At 39.7% G+C, this 20,547-nt stretch overlaps 3 protein-coding genes across 3 annotated transcripts; 1 reads left to right on the top strand and 2 right to left on the bottom strand.

Annotated features, from left to right (window-relative positions):
• Window positions 1-5,516: 5,516 nt before the first annotated feature.
• Window positions 5,517-7,728, bottom strand: LOC146665731 (E3 SUMO-protein ligase ZBED1-like). The gene is made up of 3 exons (XM_085411204.1): window positions 6,609-7,728; window positions 6,180-6,432; window positions 5,517-6,013 (listed from the first exon to the last, which is right to left on the bottom strand). Exons 1-3 carry the CDS (start codon window positions 7,724-7,726, stop codon window positions 5,597-5,599), a joined length of 1,788 nt encoding a protein of 595 aa, XP_085267330.1. The 5' UTR covers window positions 7,727-7,728; the 3' UTR covers window positions 5,517-5,596.
• Window positions 7,729-13,740: 6,012 nt separating this feature from the next.
• On the bottom strand, window positions 13,741-15,471 carry LOC146665730 (hepcidin-like). The gene is made up of 3 exons (XM_085411203.1): window positions 15,108-15,471; window positions 14,934-15,020; window positions 13,741-14,764 (listed from the first exon to the last, which is right to left on the bottom strand). The coding sequence occupies exons 1-3, from the start codon at window positions 15,189-15,191 to the stop codon at window positions 14,672-14,674; spliced, it is 264 nt and encodes an 87-aa protein (XP_085267329.1). The 5' UTR covers window positions 15,192-15,471; the 3' UTR covers window positions 13,741-14,671.
• A 1,954-nt stretch (window positions 15,472-17,425) lies between these two features.
• On the top strand, window positions 17,426-19,820 carry LOC146665729 (uncharacterized). Its single transcript, XM_085411202.1, has 2 exons — window positions 17,426-17,466; window positions 17,559-19,820. Exons 1-2 carry the CDS (start codon window positions 17,427-17,429, stop codon window positions 18,407-18,409), a joined length of 891 nt encoding a protein of 296 aa, XP_085267328.1. The 5' UTR covers window position 17,426; the 3' UTR covers window positions 18,410-19,820.
• The last annotated feature ends 727 nt before the right edge of the window (window positions 19,821-20,547 follow it).

Raw genomic sequence — 20,547 nt, 5'->3', positions numbered from 1 at the left:
GCTGAAAATAACTGTAGGACTATGATGTGGAAAGTTGAGGGCTGTATTGTGAGGTGTTACTTTCAACCTCGTGAAAATATATGCAGTTTTAAAACTGTGAAAATTAACTTCAGCAATTCCCCATAACCACATATTTATATCATTCTTTATCATGGATGAAACTCCAGGAAGGTTTATAATTAAATTACAACATATTCAGTACCTCGTATTTTCATGCAAATGTGCATTCAAAACATACACAACCACTTAAACTTCAAACAAACAAATATGGAAACAATTGAAAAAATTAATCTGCACATAAGCAGTATTGGAGATTCAAGCATTACGTAAGTGTAACAAATAAATTATACACCTTTAATCAGCAAAATCTATAATCTGGAAACCTGGCAACAAGTCCATATAGGTTACAGCTGCATTATATTTGTGCCAGAAAATGGGCAGATGCACTAACACTAACACAGTTGACTTACGTGTGTACATAAAGGCATCAGCTGGAGGTATTCTGTGATTCAGTTTGCAACTGCACCAGCATTTTAACCAACATTAGGAAACACAAGTTACTTTTCTTCTAGTAACATCATCTTGTTTAATGAGAAAATTTGAAAACTCTATCCTGGCAGACAAGCCCCTGTCTAATTTAAGCACTGTTTCAGGATGTGGTTTCGCGGTCTGTCTCTAAGAGAATGCAACTGTCTTTTCAGGGGGTCGTGACGGCAAAACTTGTTTTTTCAAGGATCTCACATGCAGCTCTCCTTTGCATGTTTAAATTAGAAGCTGAATAGATATAAAAACCTTGCTAAAGATTATTAAAAACTGACCTAGTGGATCAGATCAGTGAATGAGGTTAATTGTATGGACATAAACTCTTTGGTAGATTATTTTTGGTTTGGCTTTGCAACACTTTACATATTGACTCCAACTTTACTCCAACTCTTCAGAGGGGACATTGAGGCTTGGCCAAGCTAGTAATGCAATGCAAACTCAACTGGGTTTGCTCCCGATAAGACATAAAACCCCTCACCTAGGAGTCATGCTAGTCAGATACCTGAACCAAATGAGCTGGCTCTTTTCGATGTGGAGGATTAGTTGCTCCACTCTTAGCTTGTCAGAAATGACCCAGCTACTAACTCTATATCTAAGGGAGAGCCAAAATTGAGCCAATTGAGAGCCCAAGATATTTGAATTCCTCAGCTTTGGTACAGGAAGTCATCGCCAACCCAAACAGCCACTGAAGGAGTGTTAAGACAATTCAGTCCATCAAAAAAAGTATTTATTTACATTTAGGAGTTATCTCTATATTCATGCCTGGATGGCTTAAAAGGGGCCAATAGTGATGCATTTACTGTATATAAAAGCTGAATGTTCCTTAACCCTTTAAGACCTACCATAAAACCAAGTCCGCCAGAGCTTATATTATATTTTTACATGCTGTGGAGCCATTTCTGGGAGCATTTCAAGTTGCTATACATCAATACAACCATTATAGCCTAGATTTTAATAATATGTATTCATTAAGTGCATAGTAATTACATAAATTGCAAAAAAGTGCAATAAACTACAAAAAAATTGAAAATCGTTTTTGCTTTTTTAACATATATTTCTAGTTAGAGAAATTTAAGAGGCTTATCCCTCATAACTGTAAATACAAAAAAGTTGCACAAAATAGTTTCCCACCACAGGAAATTTATTTTGAGTGTCTTCATAGTTTTATTTTTGAAATACACCAATTTTTATACACTGCAGGAAAAACGAATTTGCAAAAAAGCAGCATCTGCATCTAAATTAAATATTTCCAGCAGTGCAATATGAGTCCTAAGCATCCCAGAAACGACACAGAAAGTCATAAAGTCAAAGATAACTTTTAAAAAGACCAGTATAGGCCCTGAGGTCCTGAGGCCCTGATGGTAAAAAAGACTACATTTCCACGAAAATGACGTCACTTCCAGTTTCGGGCAGGTAATGGCGGAAATGCAAAAGTTCGCGCTGACGTCTATTCCAACGTAGGAAGTGTTATGAACAGCTGATCGGATCGGCAAAGCGTGTTTCTGGAATATTACGTTTTTGTTCCTGCAAGCGCTTTTTATGCAGTTTTTGCAAAGCTTTATGTGGAAGGAAACCGTGACCTAGGACAAGCTGATGGCATAAGATGTAAGTACAACTCCTCCGGTTTCATATGCAAAAAAAATTATTGCGCTAGCTTACATGGTTGCAGTGCTACCGGGATTTAAAAATAGTTACGCAAAACAGAGCGTGCCCGCTCCGATCGGCTCTAAAGGGTTAAGGCAACTGAAAGGCAAAGCTAATGTGATCACGTCTTAAACCTGATTCTTTTTCTAACAGTCAAAGATGGCGACTTCTCTCCTTATATAAAGAAGATCCATTAATATAAGCATGTTTCCAGTCTCTTTTTTTATGGAATTTGAGGCTCATTTTGTAAATTACAATATTATTTAGCACAAGTCAAGCTACTTTACACTTTACTCACTTTCTGACACTATACTGTATAACTAAGTATGACATTCTTGCTTGAACATGCACAGATGGATCTTTTGGTATTGTCATATATTGTCCATAAAAGTTATATTAAAATATTAAACATTCCACCCTGAGTGGAGCCCACAGGCCCTCATCTCAATATAGTCTAGACTAGAAACACATTTCATTATGATGCAACAAACGTCAGCAGTATTGCTAACATCCTCCAAACTCACACACATCTGAGTGATCACTTCTTTACAACTCTGTCATTTCGAACAGGAACTCAACGCCGGTCCTTTACACTGCTTTTTATAAAAGACCTCTGAATTGATGTCTACTTTTAGCTGGGTGCTTTCACTGAAGGCCTATATTTAACTCAGTCAGTTCATGTGAATGTTTAAACCTGAACCCTCCTCACACAGCACACACACGGCAGCTGTTTTGCATGCATGCAAATGATGGCAACTCCTCGCCAGCTGGCTATGGCACATTTTATTTTTCTCTGACGAAAAGGAAGTGGAGCTGATTTCCTCTTGTGATACCATCGCCAGCATATCTTCCCTCTAAAGAGGCACACGAATGGCCCACACATGCTAAAACAATGACACATTCACAGCTAAGATGGCACAGATTAAGATGGAAAAGTTGACCGCTTGCCCCCCTTAACACAAAGTGGAGAGGCGGAAAAAAGAAGAGATTCTCACTCACCTTGATCGGCATGGTGCTGTGAAGAAACTGGCCAATGCGTGTCTGGGAAAAGGCAGTGACAGAGAAATACTGTGTGATATCAGCTCTTAGGCTGACTGTGGTGAAATGAGGAGCCAAGTGCTGCAGCGACTGTAGAGCATCCTCACCACTTCCTCTCTCCCTCTCTCTCTCTCACTCGCTCTGTCTGTTTGTCCCCCCGCCTACCTGTTGTATTATTTCCCAGCACATACATGACTCACTCTGAGTTGTAGAAAGGTTTAAAAGTGCAAGGTGTTAAAGTGCCAATGTAGGAAAAAGTCTTGAAAATAAATATCATGCACAACAGCTTTTAAAAGCTTTCTACCACAAATTTGGTCACATAAATATTGTTTACAGTAATGGTATAAAGCTAGCTCATAGAGTTATGTTGTAATATTAATATATGAGCTCAGAAGAAGATTTTTTATTAAGATATGAAATTGCAAAAATCACAAAAGTTGGTTGACAGGAAATGAGGGGAAAGACACAGGAAATGACATGGTGCAAGGATCAAGAACTCCTTAAGAGTCACAAATTTGAGATACTCTACCTTGATTTGAAATTCATATTTCCTGGTTTCTTTCTGGAATAAGATTTTACATTTTATAAAGGTTTTTTAAAAATAGGGTTGACCACTCAAAACCTATACATTCAATACAGCACCTTATTTACCTCACCTGCCCGGCCAGTTTAGAATCCCCAGGCTACCTAACAGGGATGTCTTTGGACTTCAGCCGGAACAAGAAGAACATAAACGTCACACAGAAAGACACCGACCAGCAGATCTGAACCCAAAACCTTGTTACTGTGAGGCGATGGCGTATGTTCTGCTATTGCAGCATCTGAAACAACCGTGTCCACGGTCTCATTTCCATCTAGGTGACCCAGTCTCTCTGCCTTTGTTTCCTTCCTGGTGTCGGTAAAGCCATCCCCCGTCTTCCTCAATAACTTCAAACACATTAAAAAACCTTTTGGGCTTTTGAGAAGAAGCCAAGTCACTTGTCACAGAGTAACTGTTACCACAGCACCGGACATCAAATATAAATGTACTTTGTTTTTGTTTAAATCTGGTCATCCAGTGGCCTTTAAAAAGTGTCCCTTGATGTCTAAATTAAATTGATAAAATTAATGAACTCAAGTGGCCTTTTCAGACTGATACCATTTTGAATTCCACCTAATTTCAACACAAGTTCATTATAACCTACTGAGCGACCCAATCATTGATTCAAAAGTGCAAATGCAAGTCTTTTTTTTTATGAAGTCAGGGGTTATTATGAAGTAGTAGTGGTTTTATCTTTGCAAAAAGAAACAGCAGGACGGACGGTCTTAGCAGCACCTTTACCTTTGTCCCACTTGATCAACACCACCACACACAGTTGGAATGTCTTAGAGGTAGATTCAACACATTATTATAAATGTATTAAAAGGTCAAAGTGTAAGCATTCATTTTCACATGCTTTCATGTGAAAATGAAGTTCACAGGACTCTGTGCAGCCCTAAACTAAGTGCACCCTTACAGCTTCAACAGGATTGAAGAAGGTAAGTGGCAGCCCGGTTCCATTTAGCAAATGCACTTGATTAAATATTTTTCACTAAATGTACCTGTATATTGTTCACATGTTTGAAATAAATTAACAAAACAAACGAACAAAACAAACAAATTATCATTAGGAAGTGTGACCAACAGAAATTTGGGCAGTTTGTTGGTCTGCACAAATATTGCCTGTTTGGAAGGATTGTCAGGAGAAAGCCTCTTCCCGTTACAAACCACATGGCAGGACATCTTAGGACTAAACAAATTGCAAGACTTCTGGAACAATGTCATTTAGCCAGACAAGACCACATGTGTGGTCATAATGCACAGTGATACACTTGGTGAAAACCAAAAACAGCATATAAAAACTAGTGCTGTCAAGAGATTAAAAAAAAAATAGAGATTAATTAATTATGATTTTTAATTAATTGATCTAATTAATCTCTTTTTTAATCTCACCTAAAAATAGCTGAGGAAAGCCCTCAACTTATTGTGGCAGACCAAAAGACTGATATAACAAAGAAAGTGACTTTATAAAGTCATTTATTGTTTAACAAACGTTAAACAGATGCAACCATTTACATACTGTTGTATTCTTTTGTAAAATAAGTGGAAAAATAAATACAAATAAAATCAAATAAATTAAGTGCTGCAAGTTAGCACATCAGAGTTGCTCTTTTCTGAGCAATACAGCACTGAAATTCCTCTGCTTCAGATAATGAAAAATAAAACTGACATTGCAGTGCTGCAAGTTAGCACATCAAAGTATTCTTCCATCACAAAAAAAAGTGCTGAACATCAAGCAATCTATTCTAGTAGGCTACAAATGACACAGCAGCTATGCTGACCACATGTGTCTCATTTCTTCTTCCTCAGCCAGTCGCTAAGACACACCAGCCTGGTAACATTTTCTGGAAGCAAGGCTGCCCTTTTCTTTTGCACTATGTGGCCTGCAAGGCTAAAGAGTCTCTCACAGGGTACAGAGGTAGCTGGGGAGGCCAGGTACTTTTGTGCTAGGACTGACAGCTTTTCATAGACTCCTGAGTGAGCATACCACCACTGCAGGGGACAGTCATCAATACTGATGCTGGGTTCTGCTCTGTAGCGCTGCAGCTCTCCAGACTCAATTCCATCTTCTGAGTCAGAGTCAGACCCCAGAAGGAGTTCGCTCCTCCTCTTCTTCTGAGCTGGTCCATCATCCTCTGTGGAGGGCTGGAGACTATCTGCTCTTCTGGGCTCTGCTGCCTGGAGCATATTCTCCAGAATGGTCCACACCTGAATGAATGAATGAATGAATGAATGAATGATTGTGATTAAAACTAAGTGCTTTTTTTAAAATTTTATTTAATCTTGTAAAGAACTTTGTGTTCCATATAATAAATAAAAGTTTGATTTGATAATGAATTGGACTCATTAGTCCAGCTTAACCTTATTGTCCTACCTGTTCCCTCTTTTCTCTTGGAAGACATTTCAAATCCTTAAACCGTGGATCCAATGCTGTGGCCACCTCGAACCATATCTCGTTGCCATTAGCTCGTCGTGCTGCCAGATCCTTCTGGAAGGCATTCTTGAACTTCACCACGTAGGCAGGATCATCATCAGTAATGTCCATGACACGGTACAGATGGCGAAAAGCAGGCAGCACTACAGAGCAAGAGACGTAGGCCTCACCACCCAGCAGCTCTGTCACATATCTGCAGAGGTGGAGAGGTTTGCTAAATAAACCTAGCTGGATTCATTTAAATCAAAGTGTAACTGATTTCCAATTTAATTGTCCTTAAAAGTTCCTTGTTATGTTCATTAATTTTGATTTTACACATGTAACAGTAGTTTATATAATTAAAATGGGAAGGTGTTTATTTGAACTTACTTGCATGGTTCAAGCAGGAGCTCCAGCCTCTGCAGTTTCGCCCACTCAGCTTCGGTTGGCAAGACCAACCTGTGGTTCTGTTGGTCCAACGTAGCCTGGACAGCCTCTCGGTTACATAGGAGGCGTGAGACCATTGCGAGAGTCGAGTTCCACCTGGTGGGTACATCCTGTATAAGTTGATCGCTCTTCTTTCCGAGTGCTACTTGTTGTTGGTTAAGTTCTGTGGTACTCGCAGGGCTTTGTTTAAAATGACCAACAATCTTGCGGCACTTTGCCAGTACACCGACAAAACCACTGCTATCGAGACATACCGTGATGGTCCTCTGGAGAATGTGAGCATTGCAGGCGATGTGCTCATATGGAAGTGCTCTCATAGCAGCCAGCATGTTTGCTGCGCTGTCTGTGCCAATGGTGGATATCTTGTTTTCAATACCCCAGTCATTTGCTACCTTGAGGAACTGTTCGGCGCATTTATCAGCAAAGTGCCTGGTTTCTGTTCTCATGACGGTCAGTGCAAATGAGTTGAGGTTCCACTCACTATCAATAAAGTGTCCAGTCACCCCAAAATAGCTGTGGTTGCCAGCTGAGGTCCAGTGATCTCCGGTTATAGCAACACAGTTGGGAGAATCCTCCGCCAAAATCTCAAGTTTGTTTTTCTTTTCGCCGTCGTACATTTTGCTGATTTTGGTCGTTACTGTAGTCCTGCACGGCGGCTTGTATGACGGGTCATTGGACGCAATTTGCAACACCTCTGTTAATCCTTCGTCCTCTACTATATTTATCGGCCTACAGTTCATCGCTATCCACTTGGCAATAACATTAGTCAGCCTGTCGGTCGCAGACTTGCTCATACGAGGGGTATTCTCTAGTTTTGTTTGGCGAAAAGCTTTGCTCTGGCTTGCTATATTGCTAACGTCTTCACTGCTAGCTGTTGCTGCACTCGCGGCTGGGTGCTTTGCGTTGAGGTGATAGGCCAAACTTGAGCTGGTTCGGTGGTAAGCAAACTCCTTCTTACACTCTAGGCAGACCACTTTACCTTTGTCAATGGTGCCGTCGGGGCGTTTATGAAATACAAATTTCCCGTTCATTGGGCCAACAACTCTCAGATGCGCCTCCATATCCACACTGTAAGCTAATCACCACTTCTCACCTTGACCTCACGACGTGACTCCACCCCCAACAAGTCAAGCACAAGGAGCCCAGCACATAAAAACGGATTTTATAACATAGCAACTCTCATACAAAATCAATGACGTCAAGAGATTAAAAATTAGATTAACGAGATTAAAAAACATAACGCGCTAAATAGCATTGTAATTAATTAATCGCAATTAACGCGATAATTTGACACCCCTAATAAAAACACCTTATACCAAGTGTCAAACACGGTGGTGGAGGGGTTATAATTTGGGCTTGTTTTGCGGCCACAGGACCTGAGCACCTTGTGGTCATTAAGTTAAGCATGAACTCATGAGTTACTCATGAGCAACACTGAACACATGAACACTGATGTTTTCCTGTCTCAAACATAAGGTCGGCTGCTCCACAAGTAAATCCTGGTAACAGGACCATGATCTCAAGCATACTATCAAATCTACAACAGAATGACTGAAAAATAGAAAAATACTAGTGTTGCAATGGCCTGGTCAGAATCCAGACCTAAACGGGAGTGAAATGGTGTGGGGGACATAAAGAGAGCTGTGGGTAAACTAATGTCTGCAAACTGCAATAAACTGAAGCAATGTAAAGAAGAGTGGGCTAAAATCTTCCTATAACAACATCAGAGACTGAGAAAGCTGATAAATCATGATCTGAAGTAAGTGCTGCTTTAAGTGACTCTACAAGATGCTGAATCATGGGGTATAGTATTTCACACTATGCCTTAGAGCTGTGAAAACCCAAGATAGAGGCTTTATAGAGCCAGACTTTGAGACTTCAAAATGCAGAGCCCAAAACCAATAGATGGACTTCACGGATGCTACGTCTATCATTAATTCAGTGGACGGGCCTCATGGAACATGTAGTGAAAGGCACCTACATCCACATTGACTTTTATATTTGATGGAAGTATTTGTTGGCTTTTTGTTTGCCATGGTTCCTAATTTAACGTATCACACACTGTCAGCTGTCACAGTTAACTTGATCACAGCATGAACCAAATGAGGTGCGTTAACTTCCTGTAAAGTGCAGCATTCATACAGTACTACGACGTAAACACCATCATTTTGTATTATATACAAACTGGAAGAAAGTTGGTTTATTTATTTTTATTTTATTTATTATTAGCCTGTTTGTTTGTCCATTTTCACCAACCAGTTTGAAGTCTATTGACAGTTCTTTATTTCTGTATATGTTTAATAACCTTCCACCATTAATCATTTAATCTTTGGTGTTCAAAAGGCACCGCATCTAAGAGCCACAAACATGATGCAGTCATGAAGACGTTATTCTTGGTTAATCGCGATTGCATCAGTATCATTCTGCAGAATAAACACTCACTTCCTGTCAGTTTTTTAGCCCTTCCCCTGCCATAAACGTAGAACTGACTATGACGTTTAAATAGCCTTAGTTTTGCATAAATGTATGCATTGCTCATGTTTGCGCGATATCATATGGTCCCGGTAAGTTCCAGATGGCTTACGAGTTGCTACATGAAATTACTGAAGCTTTTTCATGCATAAAAAGATCATGTATGAATTCATGTTTCCTAAAATAAAATTTGGCTCTGAGTCAGTAGTCTCCTTATTGGATGAGGGTTAAAGTTTAAATTCATTTTAATTAAAGGTCTTTGGTGGAATAGTACCAAGAAAACGAGTAAATTTCCACCACAAAGCATTTCCTCTAACTGAGCACAGACAGGGAAGGGGAAGTTTTCTACACCCTGCCTTGTGTGTGCCTTCTCAGATACACTTTAAGGCACTGATGTCAGTGTTTCTTTCTTTAGGAGCTTCTATGTATCCTCTAGGGGGAGTAGTGGCAGCTCTGGCACATACCCTCCCATTGCCAGTAATGATAGTTATTTATCGAAGCTTTTCCTGTTGTTTGTCATATTTCTACTTGTCTCCTCCCTTTCTTTTGTTTCCTTTAATCTTGCTCCTTCCTCTTTTTTATGCTGATTTTATATTGTTATTGTTTACGCCTAAAAGCAGTTCTCCATCGCTTACTCTCCCTTTCTGTTTGTCTTCCTCTTTTCTCTCTCCAGCCCTTCCTCCATCTCCCCTTTGTCCTCTAAGTGGGCCAGAGGTCTGCTTGTCTGAAGTTTGTTTGGGAACACCATAGGGGACAGATTGCCCACTCCTTAAACATCAAAACGGTGACTAGAGGCGATCGTATATCAGCTCAGTCCACCAAGATTGAACACACAACTTTTGTCACATTTGTCTGTAGGTCAGTCATGAGGCTTCACAGCTGCTGGTTTGCTGCTGGCTTTAAGTTTGATTTGACTCCAGCAGTCGGTCATTTAATAGAGAGATTCATTCAATGCTGAATACAGGAAACTGTTGTGTCCTCTCTCTATCACCATTGTTTTTATGGTCCCTCTTTCATGAAAAATGTTTTAAATATTCATGTAAAAAATATTTGGTCTTATCTAAAAAGGAAGTCTTAAGCCTGAGGTGAAAACAAGTAAACATAAAACAAAATACAGGAAGTCTTGCTGTTTTTTATGTGGTGTAAGAATAACCACAGAAATCTGCTGAGGCCCTTTGTTTGCAGTTGAAATTGCATTTTAAGTCAGTTCTGAGAACATGTTGGCAAAACCCCCAATTCCAAGTCTGCATCGTGGGTTTGAGCAAACATGTCCAGAAAATGTCACAGTTATGTAATGGTTATGCAGTGTTGTGTAATACTATGCACAATACACTTTAAAAAACAACAACAAATAAGAAGACTGCATTATACCACCTTTAGCTTTGATTACAGCCTGCTATCCCTGTGGCGTTTTTTAACACCATAACTCAGAGGAATATAGAACATCCAAATATAAAACAAACTGTCATGAAACACAGGGAAAGGAGGAGAGGACACAACAAAGGGCAAGAGGAGATGCAATGCATACATAAGGTAAGGTGGGAAACACAGCAGGAACAAATCAAGAATAACAAGACAAGGGAAGTTAAACTCAACACAAGGCACACGAGATGATAGACTGTCAAAATAAAACAGAAAATAAATTAAGGTGAGACAAAGGGGGTGTCCACATTCATGGGCTGTGTCACTACCATTGACTGTAGTCAATTGTCACTACCCGATCCGTACCGGAAACCCGATTGGTACCATGTGTAACAGTGTTTATGTGGTATTATTCCACTTGCCACAAATGTCAGTGTAATGGCGAAACAGAGCCCCCTCTCAGTGTTGCCAACTTAGCGACTTTGTCGCTATATTTAGCGAGTTTTCAGACCCCTTAGCGACTTTTTTTTCTTAAAAAAGTCGCTAAAAAAGACGTGAAAGCGCTACTCTCAACAAGCAGCGGGTGCTGTAACGCAGTCAGTTCTTCTTTTACTCTTTTACTCTTATGCTGTTTTGTGGATCACAAGGTTTAAAACACACACACACAAAGTAACTCCACCAGAGTGCCTATTTTGGGTCACTTTTGCTGGTCCAAGCCCGGGTAAAGGAGCAGGGTTGGAATTGTGACATTAAAAAAAACAATAATTGCTAAAAGAAATTTAATTTGTAGTTCTAAATAAACTCTAAATGCTTTTAGGACGTTTTTTACTCACTTTATGTCTCTTCCACGATGTTATTTCTCTCTCCAACAACATAGGTTACAGTTAGATTAGCATGACCAATTATGCAAATTAGGCGATGACGTCATTTAGCGACTTCTAGCGACTTTTAGGACAACCAACAGCGATTTTCCTTACTGAGGAGTTGGCAACACTGCCCTCTCTTGGTGTGGCTGGCTGCAGTAATCGCTGCCAGTCTGCCGTAGCCATACGAGAGGTGAGTTGTATTGTTGCACACACAATGTAGCTAAGTAGTACAGACACGTAAAAGATGTTTGATTAACTGATGGGCACCGAGTGTAATAAGGGCGTAGTGGACACATGTCCACAACACCCGTTTTATGTACTTTTCATTTGTTTATTATTGTGTAAAACTGTATGCTAAAGCAGAATGCTAATGGGATGTTCTGCCATAGTGTGCTGTTTGGAGTGGTGTGTGGCGAGCCTTTGCACTGATAAAACACCGCTGTTTCCATTCAGCAAATAATGTGGCAACGATCGATCAGAGACTCCTTGTCTTCTTAAAAACACAACACAACGCAGAGTCGAGGAGTCTGTTTGGGCCGAACTGTTGCAGTGGGGTGACGCAGAAACCGGTTACACATGCATGTGAGAAAGGTGTCTACTTCCGGCCGAAGCATTTTACAATAGTTACGGGTCAGAATATCTGTTAAGATGTTAAGAATAATAAGTATCGCCTAAATTGTTTGGAGTAATGAAACATTTCAATATAATGTAGACAAAAACGAAAAATAAAACGATAGTTACGGATCAGGACTCCCCGATCCTTACTGCGCATGTGCAAAGTCGGACCGTACAAATCGGGTCTACCTCATTCGTACCGTGCATGTGCAGAAGTATTCTTCTTCTTCTGTTTCGTTTAATGGCAGTTTACTCCCCAGTGTACGAGGATACCGCCACCTGGTGACTGAGCGAATGAGCCCTATTGTAAAATGAACGAGCGTCATTACAAATGCGTGTTAAATTTGATTTAGTGATAGTCGAGTGTGTTTATGATTGTCTGTGTGGAGAGGATTGTTGGAATAGTAATGATGATGTCCGCTATCGCTGTCAATTGTCAGTAAACACTTCATCTGGCTGATGAATCTTCATGTGACATATTACTAAGTCAGTATTATTAAGTCTGTAATTAGGCGCCATTCTTCTTATTTTACGGAGCTGTTGTTCGATTAGGGGACGCTCTCTGTTGAGGAGAAAAGCATGCTATGAGCTAACTGGGTGCTAACCGTGTCACTCAAATACATTAACTGTCGCAATGTTGGCAAAGAGAGGAAGTGACGTAAGATTTGCGCATGCGTGGTACCGATCGGGTTTCTGGTGCGGATCGGGTAGTGACAGGCTCCATCCTCCGGAGGCAGCATTTGTAGGCCGATTACGTCAGAGCGACGCACCAAAGGCTGTCCAAATTAGTAGACTCCAAACGCAGCCAACAAATGCGTCCTCCTTTTCCCGAATTTGAAGGATGGGTCGGGTGTATCCTTCGTGGCCAACCATATCCCAGAATTCATAGCACAGCCCAGCCAATTCCAGTTTCCAACAATGGCAGCCACTACTAAGTTTTAATATTACTCTTATTACTCTTTCTGGGCCACAAAATAAACTTTTAACATATTTTCCAGCGAGAATGTAGCTGTGTAAACTTCAAATATCTGCTTGGTTCCTCCTTGGTTTTCACACAGCTGAATAAACGTTAAACAGAAAACTGATTAAATAGAAGTGTGAGATGGTCGAGAATTTACGCCAGTGTCCTGTTATATTTTAGATAGCAGGGAGCAGGCGGCCGAGTTTATTAAACTCCACCGAGACAGCGGTGACGCTAATCAGAAAGCTAGACCGTCCAGTTTCACAGCCATTTACTTCCGGCCTACCCGACCTTCTGAGGACCCGGCCCAAGTAGACCGCGAATGACGGGTCCAGAAGGCTTAGAACCAAATGCAGATTCAATGCACATGGTTAAACTATTCATAAGAATTTGTTTAAAGAGATGGAATGGAGAACGTGGCTAGAGCTAGGAGTGTCAGCAGAGAGCAGGAACCAGAGGAAAAGCTATCGAGAGACTGATCACCTGGGTCGTGATGGGAACAGTCCAATGGGAATTCTGCATCAATCAGTCAGCGTAATGCCTAAAAGTTTATTCAGATGTAAATATATAAAAATTTTAAAATGAACAATATGAAAAAAAAATCATCAGTGTTTTTAATGACACTGCATTTCATTCATGTGTCTCTATTGGACAGTGTTGTAGAAGTTACAGAAGATAGGAATCAGTTCCACCTTGGCCTGACGTTTGATCACGTTTGGTTGTACTGGCTTTGAGCCTGTTTGTGATACGCTACATCCACATGATACAGCTACTCTAGCTTTTTTTGAAGTGTCGTGAAATATTTTTGCTTAAATGTTCTGCAGAACGAATGCAGCGCACATACAGTACAGATATTATCTGAAACAGCATTACACAGTGTTACACCTACTTTACAGTTTCACCACAGTGCAACGTCTCTCAGTATTGTTGAGATGTTTTCTATTATTATGTCCAGTATCAAATTTCTGCTGTACTCAAATCTTTCTATTCTCTCTTTTTCTTCTGTGTGAGGGATTCCTGCATTAATCATGCAGCTTAGAAACTTCATATGCACACCGTGAAAACACCTCCAAATAAATTCAGTGAAAGGTTGTCAAGATAAGGTTGTCTAAAACATTTATGAATGAACTTGTATAGAAAGTGTTTCTAGGAAACATTATCTAACACTTCTACATTCTTAAAAAAAAAGTATGCTTGGTTTAACTTTCAAATAACCAACGAACCAGTCCATCAGCTCAAAGCTATTGTACATTACTGCATTTTTGTCATAATTAGTGGTAAAATTGAATGATGATGAGATGCTCCCCACTCATATAATTACAAATATGGGAAAATATGCTCACTTTACTTTTGCTATCAATGGCTTGGCTCTATTAACAGGTTGTACCACATACGACATGGGCAAGAGTATGAGGCAACAACTCTTAACTGATATCAGCACAAAACCTGTACAACAGGAGCTTCATGTCACTGGTTTCCATTAATGTTTAATTCTTGTCAGACAGAAACAGAAAAAAAAAAAACCAGCACATGTTATAGTATAGTGACTCTGAACTTTTTAATATAATAACATACTGTTGTTCCAAATGCTTGGTACACTGTTCACTGATACAGCAGGACGACCAGATGAAGAAACACTGTCAGACTTTAACAAATGCTAAGCAGTTAAATCATTTCATGTATAAGAGTCTATATTTAGTGGTTGATGTGATAATCGCAGGTAGATATTCTCAGAATCTGCAGCACAATCCACAGACACCAGCATTGCAGCAGCCGCAGCAAAAGCGACACTTAATGCCACGCTTCTGTCTGTGGTACGGCATCTGTGTGAAAGAGGAGAAGAGCAGAGAGTTTATCTTCAGCTGCAAGTCACTTCATTGTTTCTAATTTTATGTAAAGCTGTGAGTGCACAGTCTATTTTAAACATCTTCCTGTATTTGAGAGATCTCACAATTACTGTCTTCATTCATTCATTTATTGAATGAAACTCACCACCCATGAGTCAGCTGATATCTCCTGATGTTCAGCAGCTGGACTGTCATTGCTCACAGCCTCTTGTAGCTCTTGCAGTTCTCGTATCTGTAGAGAAAGAAAACAGATCTTAGCATCTTCACAACAAATTCATGCAGAAGAAGCACATTACATGAATTTAACACAGTCTGTAACCTCAGCAAATGTGGCAGAGCTCTGCTGAATGCAAATACACATGAGTGCAACGGCCACTGCAACTGCAACGCTGAACGTCTTCATCTTCAGGAGGTTTGAGTGGTTTAAGGTGGTCAGATCCTTTGACTCTCTCGTTGACTCTTGTCAGCTCCTTTGTGATGGTTGACTGAGGGAAAAGGTGCTGGTATTTATACTCATTTGCTCCACTGCTGCCTCGTCACTTAGAGTACAGAAACTATGAACAGGCTTGCATCAATAGGACAGGGAAAACCCATATAGTTAAACATCCGAAGAAAAGGTCAAAGTTCATGCCGACTGAGAAAAGTACAGATTTTCTCGTTCCTCAGGAATTTCCCATTCCCAGAATTTCATAGCACAGGAAAATAAGGAGTTTTGCAAAGTATTGCAAAACTCCTTATTTTTGCAATAAGGAGTTTCTGCTCCTCAGAACCGCAAACCGTGGAGTTTGCGGTTCTGAGGATTCCTGCTCCAACAACCACTCAGTATTAACAAACTGTATGTCACAGACAATGTGTGAGATTATACTGTTTTAGTAACATTGTGTCCTCAGTTACTGCATCAACTACATGCTTGTATTACACAGTTTATCACAATAAACTTTATGGTCATTTAGATATAATGTGGAATTTTGTTGTCATTTTAAATGTCGTATTTTCCTTTGTTACATTTGTAAAACTGACTGCTATGCACCGTCCATCCATCAATTCATCCATCAAAGCTGCCATAAAACCTAATTTTTGGATTAACCCTCCGAAGTCTGAATCCCAGCTGTGCACATCAACATCACTGATTTGCACAAATACAGTTTATAATGAAGACATGTTAAATATTAAGCACTGAAAACAGTTTGGTTGTTGTTTGGAACGTCATTTAATGCATGTTGTTTTGTTGCCATAGTGATGCCTCCAGGGGAAAATTAGGGAGCAGAGCAAGAATAAGACTGTGGATATATGTTTTGATAGCTTTGGGTTCTCTTTGTTTTTGCCTAACAATCATAAAGAAATGTATTATATTTTGTGTGTGTCCTCATTATTGAGCTTTAATCCTGCATAAAGGCCAAGATGAATCTCTTAGAGTAGAACTTTACAGTAACTATTAGAATAAAAAAAAAACACACACATTGACTGCTTTAGTTTTTAAGATTCACTTCTGTCTTAAGTATTTTTTGTCTCTATATAAAAGATATCAAAATCTGTGCATACAACTTGATGTAAAAAGAATCTATGTACATTCTGCAGTCTATGATGCTAGAATGGCATCACAGCATTTAAACATGTTTGGAATGAAAACATCAGTATATGAAAACAAAACTGAAGAGACACTGCAACCGTATGAAGGAAGACGACTATTTAGTGAAATTTCTACATTTCCCTGAGGATTAACTGCTCTGTCATTTACCAAGAACTAAAGTAAGCTCAAATTTCATTTTATAGACTTAAGATCATTTACTTAAATATAAAGCCTGATTTTCCTGCCTGCCAGGACAGTATTTATGTACTTTACATTGTGCAAGTCTAGACTATATTTTACATCATAGAGAGGATGATGTGGATCTATTATTCAGGAAAACAAATGAAGACTTAACTATTTGTCAGCTGTTGTAATATTTGACAAATTATACATAAATTAGAAAATGTTCTTAATCATATCTTAGAGTGACAGAAGCTCTGCTGTTAATCTTAGTATCTGCCGTTTTTACATGCTTACATGAACACACACAGTTACTGTCCCTCCATTTAGAAAGACAGAGGCATCAGAGTGAGCATCATTCAACACAGATGCTCTCACAACACAAATCCTGACGTCGGTTTGCAATAAATGTAATTTAAAAAATTTACATTCATGTATGCTATATGCATTTTGTCCATTCCAAAGTTGTGAGTCTATACCAGCTAAAATGCTGTCTTTAGTTATTAACATTTGAAATGATGAAGGCACTTGAAAGTAACACAACATTAGCTGCCTTTCCAGAAAAAGACAAAAACCTTTCAGAAGTACGTAAGGTTTTGTGAGGTTTTCCTCCCAGGCTTCTAGACTTCTGATTGGCCAATATTTCTACACAGTTAGGATTTGGCATGTTCCTGACTTTGTTTTTAGGGTTTACATGTGGAAGGAGATATTTTTTCAAAACTGCACATGTGGACGGGAATTTTTTTTAAACGAAAAAGGAAAATTTCCGTTTACAAAAATGCCCGTGTACGTGTGGACGTAGCCTAAAGTTATCACAAAAAAAGCAAATTCGCTGAACATTCTGAGTTTTTTAGTGATCATTGTTGTTTTCTGTTCCTTGTAGTCAAAATGAATGGAAGCGGAGATGGATCACAAAATAACCGTAATGGTAAGCACATGTACTCAGTCGTAAAATTGATGAAAAACTGATTTTCAGCAGATATTTATGAATGCTAATTAAAAGATAAAATGATCTTGCAGGCCGACAGGTTAACCCAGAAATGTTTCCAAGAGGAGATCAGGAGCCAGCTTATGAACCTGTTGGTGGATTCTGGGGTTTACTGGAAAGACTTTATGTTACTCTCTATGATATCTTTTTTTGGAGGCTGACTGAGCTACTAGATGAATTAGAGGATCGATATGATGTCTTATATATTGACTTTCACAATGTCAATGACGGCAATGTCAACAATGTAAACAATCACAATATTAATGTGAGAGACAATAATGCCAATGTTGACAACAATGAACTGCATGATGATCATAACGCTATTGTTGTTGTCGGCATTGAAAATGACGATTCTGATGAGGCATTTGAAGACTGTGAGGATGTTCACCCGTACATCCCAGAAGAGGATCCTCAGCCAGGTGTATCCAGGAAGAGGTCTAGAGAGATGGATGTGGAAGATGTGGAACCAAACAAAAGAATCAGATGGAGCAAGGAGTTTTCTGATGATGACTCTGACTCTATCTCTGCCTGTGACACTGATAGCGAGGGCTGTCCTCATCTTGGTAATATTGCTGATGAGGTACCGCTGCCTGTTGGATCCACGAAAAGGTCCAGAAAGGAAGATGGAGATGAAGAAAAGCCTAATAGCAAAAAATCCAGGCTCGCAAACTCTGATTCGGGGACCAGCTCAATTGTGTATGATCACTCTGAGAGCAGTAATGATGAACTTTTTGAAGATGCCCATGAAGAGCCTGACAACCATGAAACTGGAGGCATGAGGAAAAGGTCCCGAGAGGATTTGGAGGAAGAAGAGGAATACTTGCGCGTTTGCAAATTTCGGAGGTGTTCAAATGAGTCCACCAGCACCAGTGATGACAACTAACACTATTTCAACTGGATTTTTCTGTATCCTTTTAGTAGGCTGATGGCCTGCTCAGGTGACCCTGAATCCTCCCGTGGTTTTGCTGCAATAAGCTGGGCATACACTGTGCAATTTTTTCAGTCGTGTTATTCAGCTCCTGTTCAAACTGTACGATTGACTCGTAGGGGTTAGAAGTTCGTAGGTCACGATGCAGGGTCTCATACTATACGGCCCGCTGCTCTGTGCAACCTGAGTGCTCACACTGTGTGTCCATAGCATGAAGGTTATAACACAAAAGTTTACACTATTTTCACGGTTGTTGTGAGGCCACATCGAAAAGGCTCAGATGAGCTTGGCAGTTCTACAAGTTGTGCCTCCATCCCTTGTGTCCGGATCACACGCTGCACTGCTGTGCTGTTCTGTCTTTTCGCTTTCATCTCTGTGTTTGCGCGTGCGCAGTGTGAGACGCTGCGTTGACACCCTCACGACGGCCGACAGGATTTCAAACAGGTTTGATTTTCTTACGACCAAACGACTGATGATCGGGAGCTGGTCGTGAGGTGTTAATCACTTCTCGTTACCCCACGTATACGATGTACGACACACGATTAAGGCCAAACTCGGGTCGATCCCCAAAACGGTCGCACGACTGAAAAATCGGCTCAAAATGGGCCAAAAAATCGCACATTGTATGTCCAGCATTAGGCGTAGGCTGCCGGGGGATTCCCATGATGCACTGGGTGTTTCTTCTTCACCCACTATGTGTTAATAGACCTCTCTGCACTGAATTGTACTTGTTGTTAACCTCTGGCTCTCTTCCACAGAATGTCTTTATCCTGTTTTCCTTCCCCCTCCCCAACCGGTCGCAGCAGATGGCCGCCCCTCCCTGAGCCTGGTTCTGCTGGAGGTTTCTTCCTGTTAAAAGGGAGTTTTTCCTTCTCACTGTCGCCAAAGTGCTTGCTCATAGGGGGTCATTTGATTGTTGGGTTTTTCTTTGTAAGTATACCTTACAATATAAAGCACCTTGAGGTGACTGTTACTGTGATTTGGCACTCTATAAAAAAAAATGAATTGAATTTAAAATTGAATGGATGTCACTGTGTAGATTCCCTCCATACACAGCAAATCCAGCATGTCCAAATTAACACTGTCGGATTTGATTTCAACACTATTAAAGTGTCTATATGGGTCCACACCAGAGAGTGTTAATTTAACTCTTTTTAGAGAGTTGGTACGTTAACTCTGATTTAGTGTTAAACACCAAATCTGTCTGGAGTTGATAATTTAACACTTGGTGTTAAGAGTTTATATATTAACTCTCAAAGAGTATTTTAGTTTAACTACGTAAGAGTTATCTTCTAATTCATTCTAAAAAGTGGGAATTTTACTGTTCTGAACTTCTAGAAATTTCCTTTGGAAATAAACATTTACTAAAAAGATGCAATGGTTTTTGAAAAACATTTATTCTGAACTGTGCACCACAATTTCAAAACATTTTCTGAAAGATGTAACAGTATACATGTTCTCACTTTCATTAGAATTTTGTTTATCAAAAGGTCTGACATGGTAAATGCAAATAACAGCATTCTCATCACTTATTTCTTCAATACAATATGCATGTCCTTCATTCATCCCTTTGTGGAACTTCAACGCACTTCTGCTCTCCCCCATATTCCATCTTCACAAGCATATCCTGTGCGGAGATTGAATAAAAATTAGTTGACACTAATTAATGGCACAAATAATCCAGTAAACAATTGCAGCACAGTAAAAAAAAAAAAAAAGTAATCCTCTTTGAGCTATTACTTGTGTAAAGTATTTTCCCAAAAGACAAGGACACAGGCAACAGGTAATACTGAACTAAATGTAAAACCTCAACCTTTTTCATTTTTACCTAAACCGTGTGCACAAAACTCTGGAGGGATCTAAATGCTAAGGTACAACAACAACAACAACAATCTTTATTTATAGAGCACATTTAAAAGCCAAGGGCATGCCAAAGTGCTTTACATAAAAGAATAAAACAATAAAACAATTAACACTATAACATCAGAGTCATATAAGTGTGGAATTATGTTCACAGGTAAAAACCACTAATAAGAGTAAACTATAGCACATAGCTATAGCAAAGTAAAGCGGTACCATCAAACACAGTGATA

Source organism: Rhamphochromis longiceps, linkage group LG7, assembly GCF_057381845.1.
Source record: "Rhamphochromis longiceps isolate RC_006_pf linkage group LG7, R_longiceps_female_GT1.1, whole genome shotgun sequence".
NCBI lineage: Eukaryota > Metazoa > Chordata > Actinopteri > Cichliformes > Cichlidae > Rhamphochromis > Rhamphochromis longiceps.
Note: the sequence above shows the minus strand (reverse complement) of the source record. Positions and strands in the feature narration are given on the sequence as shown.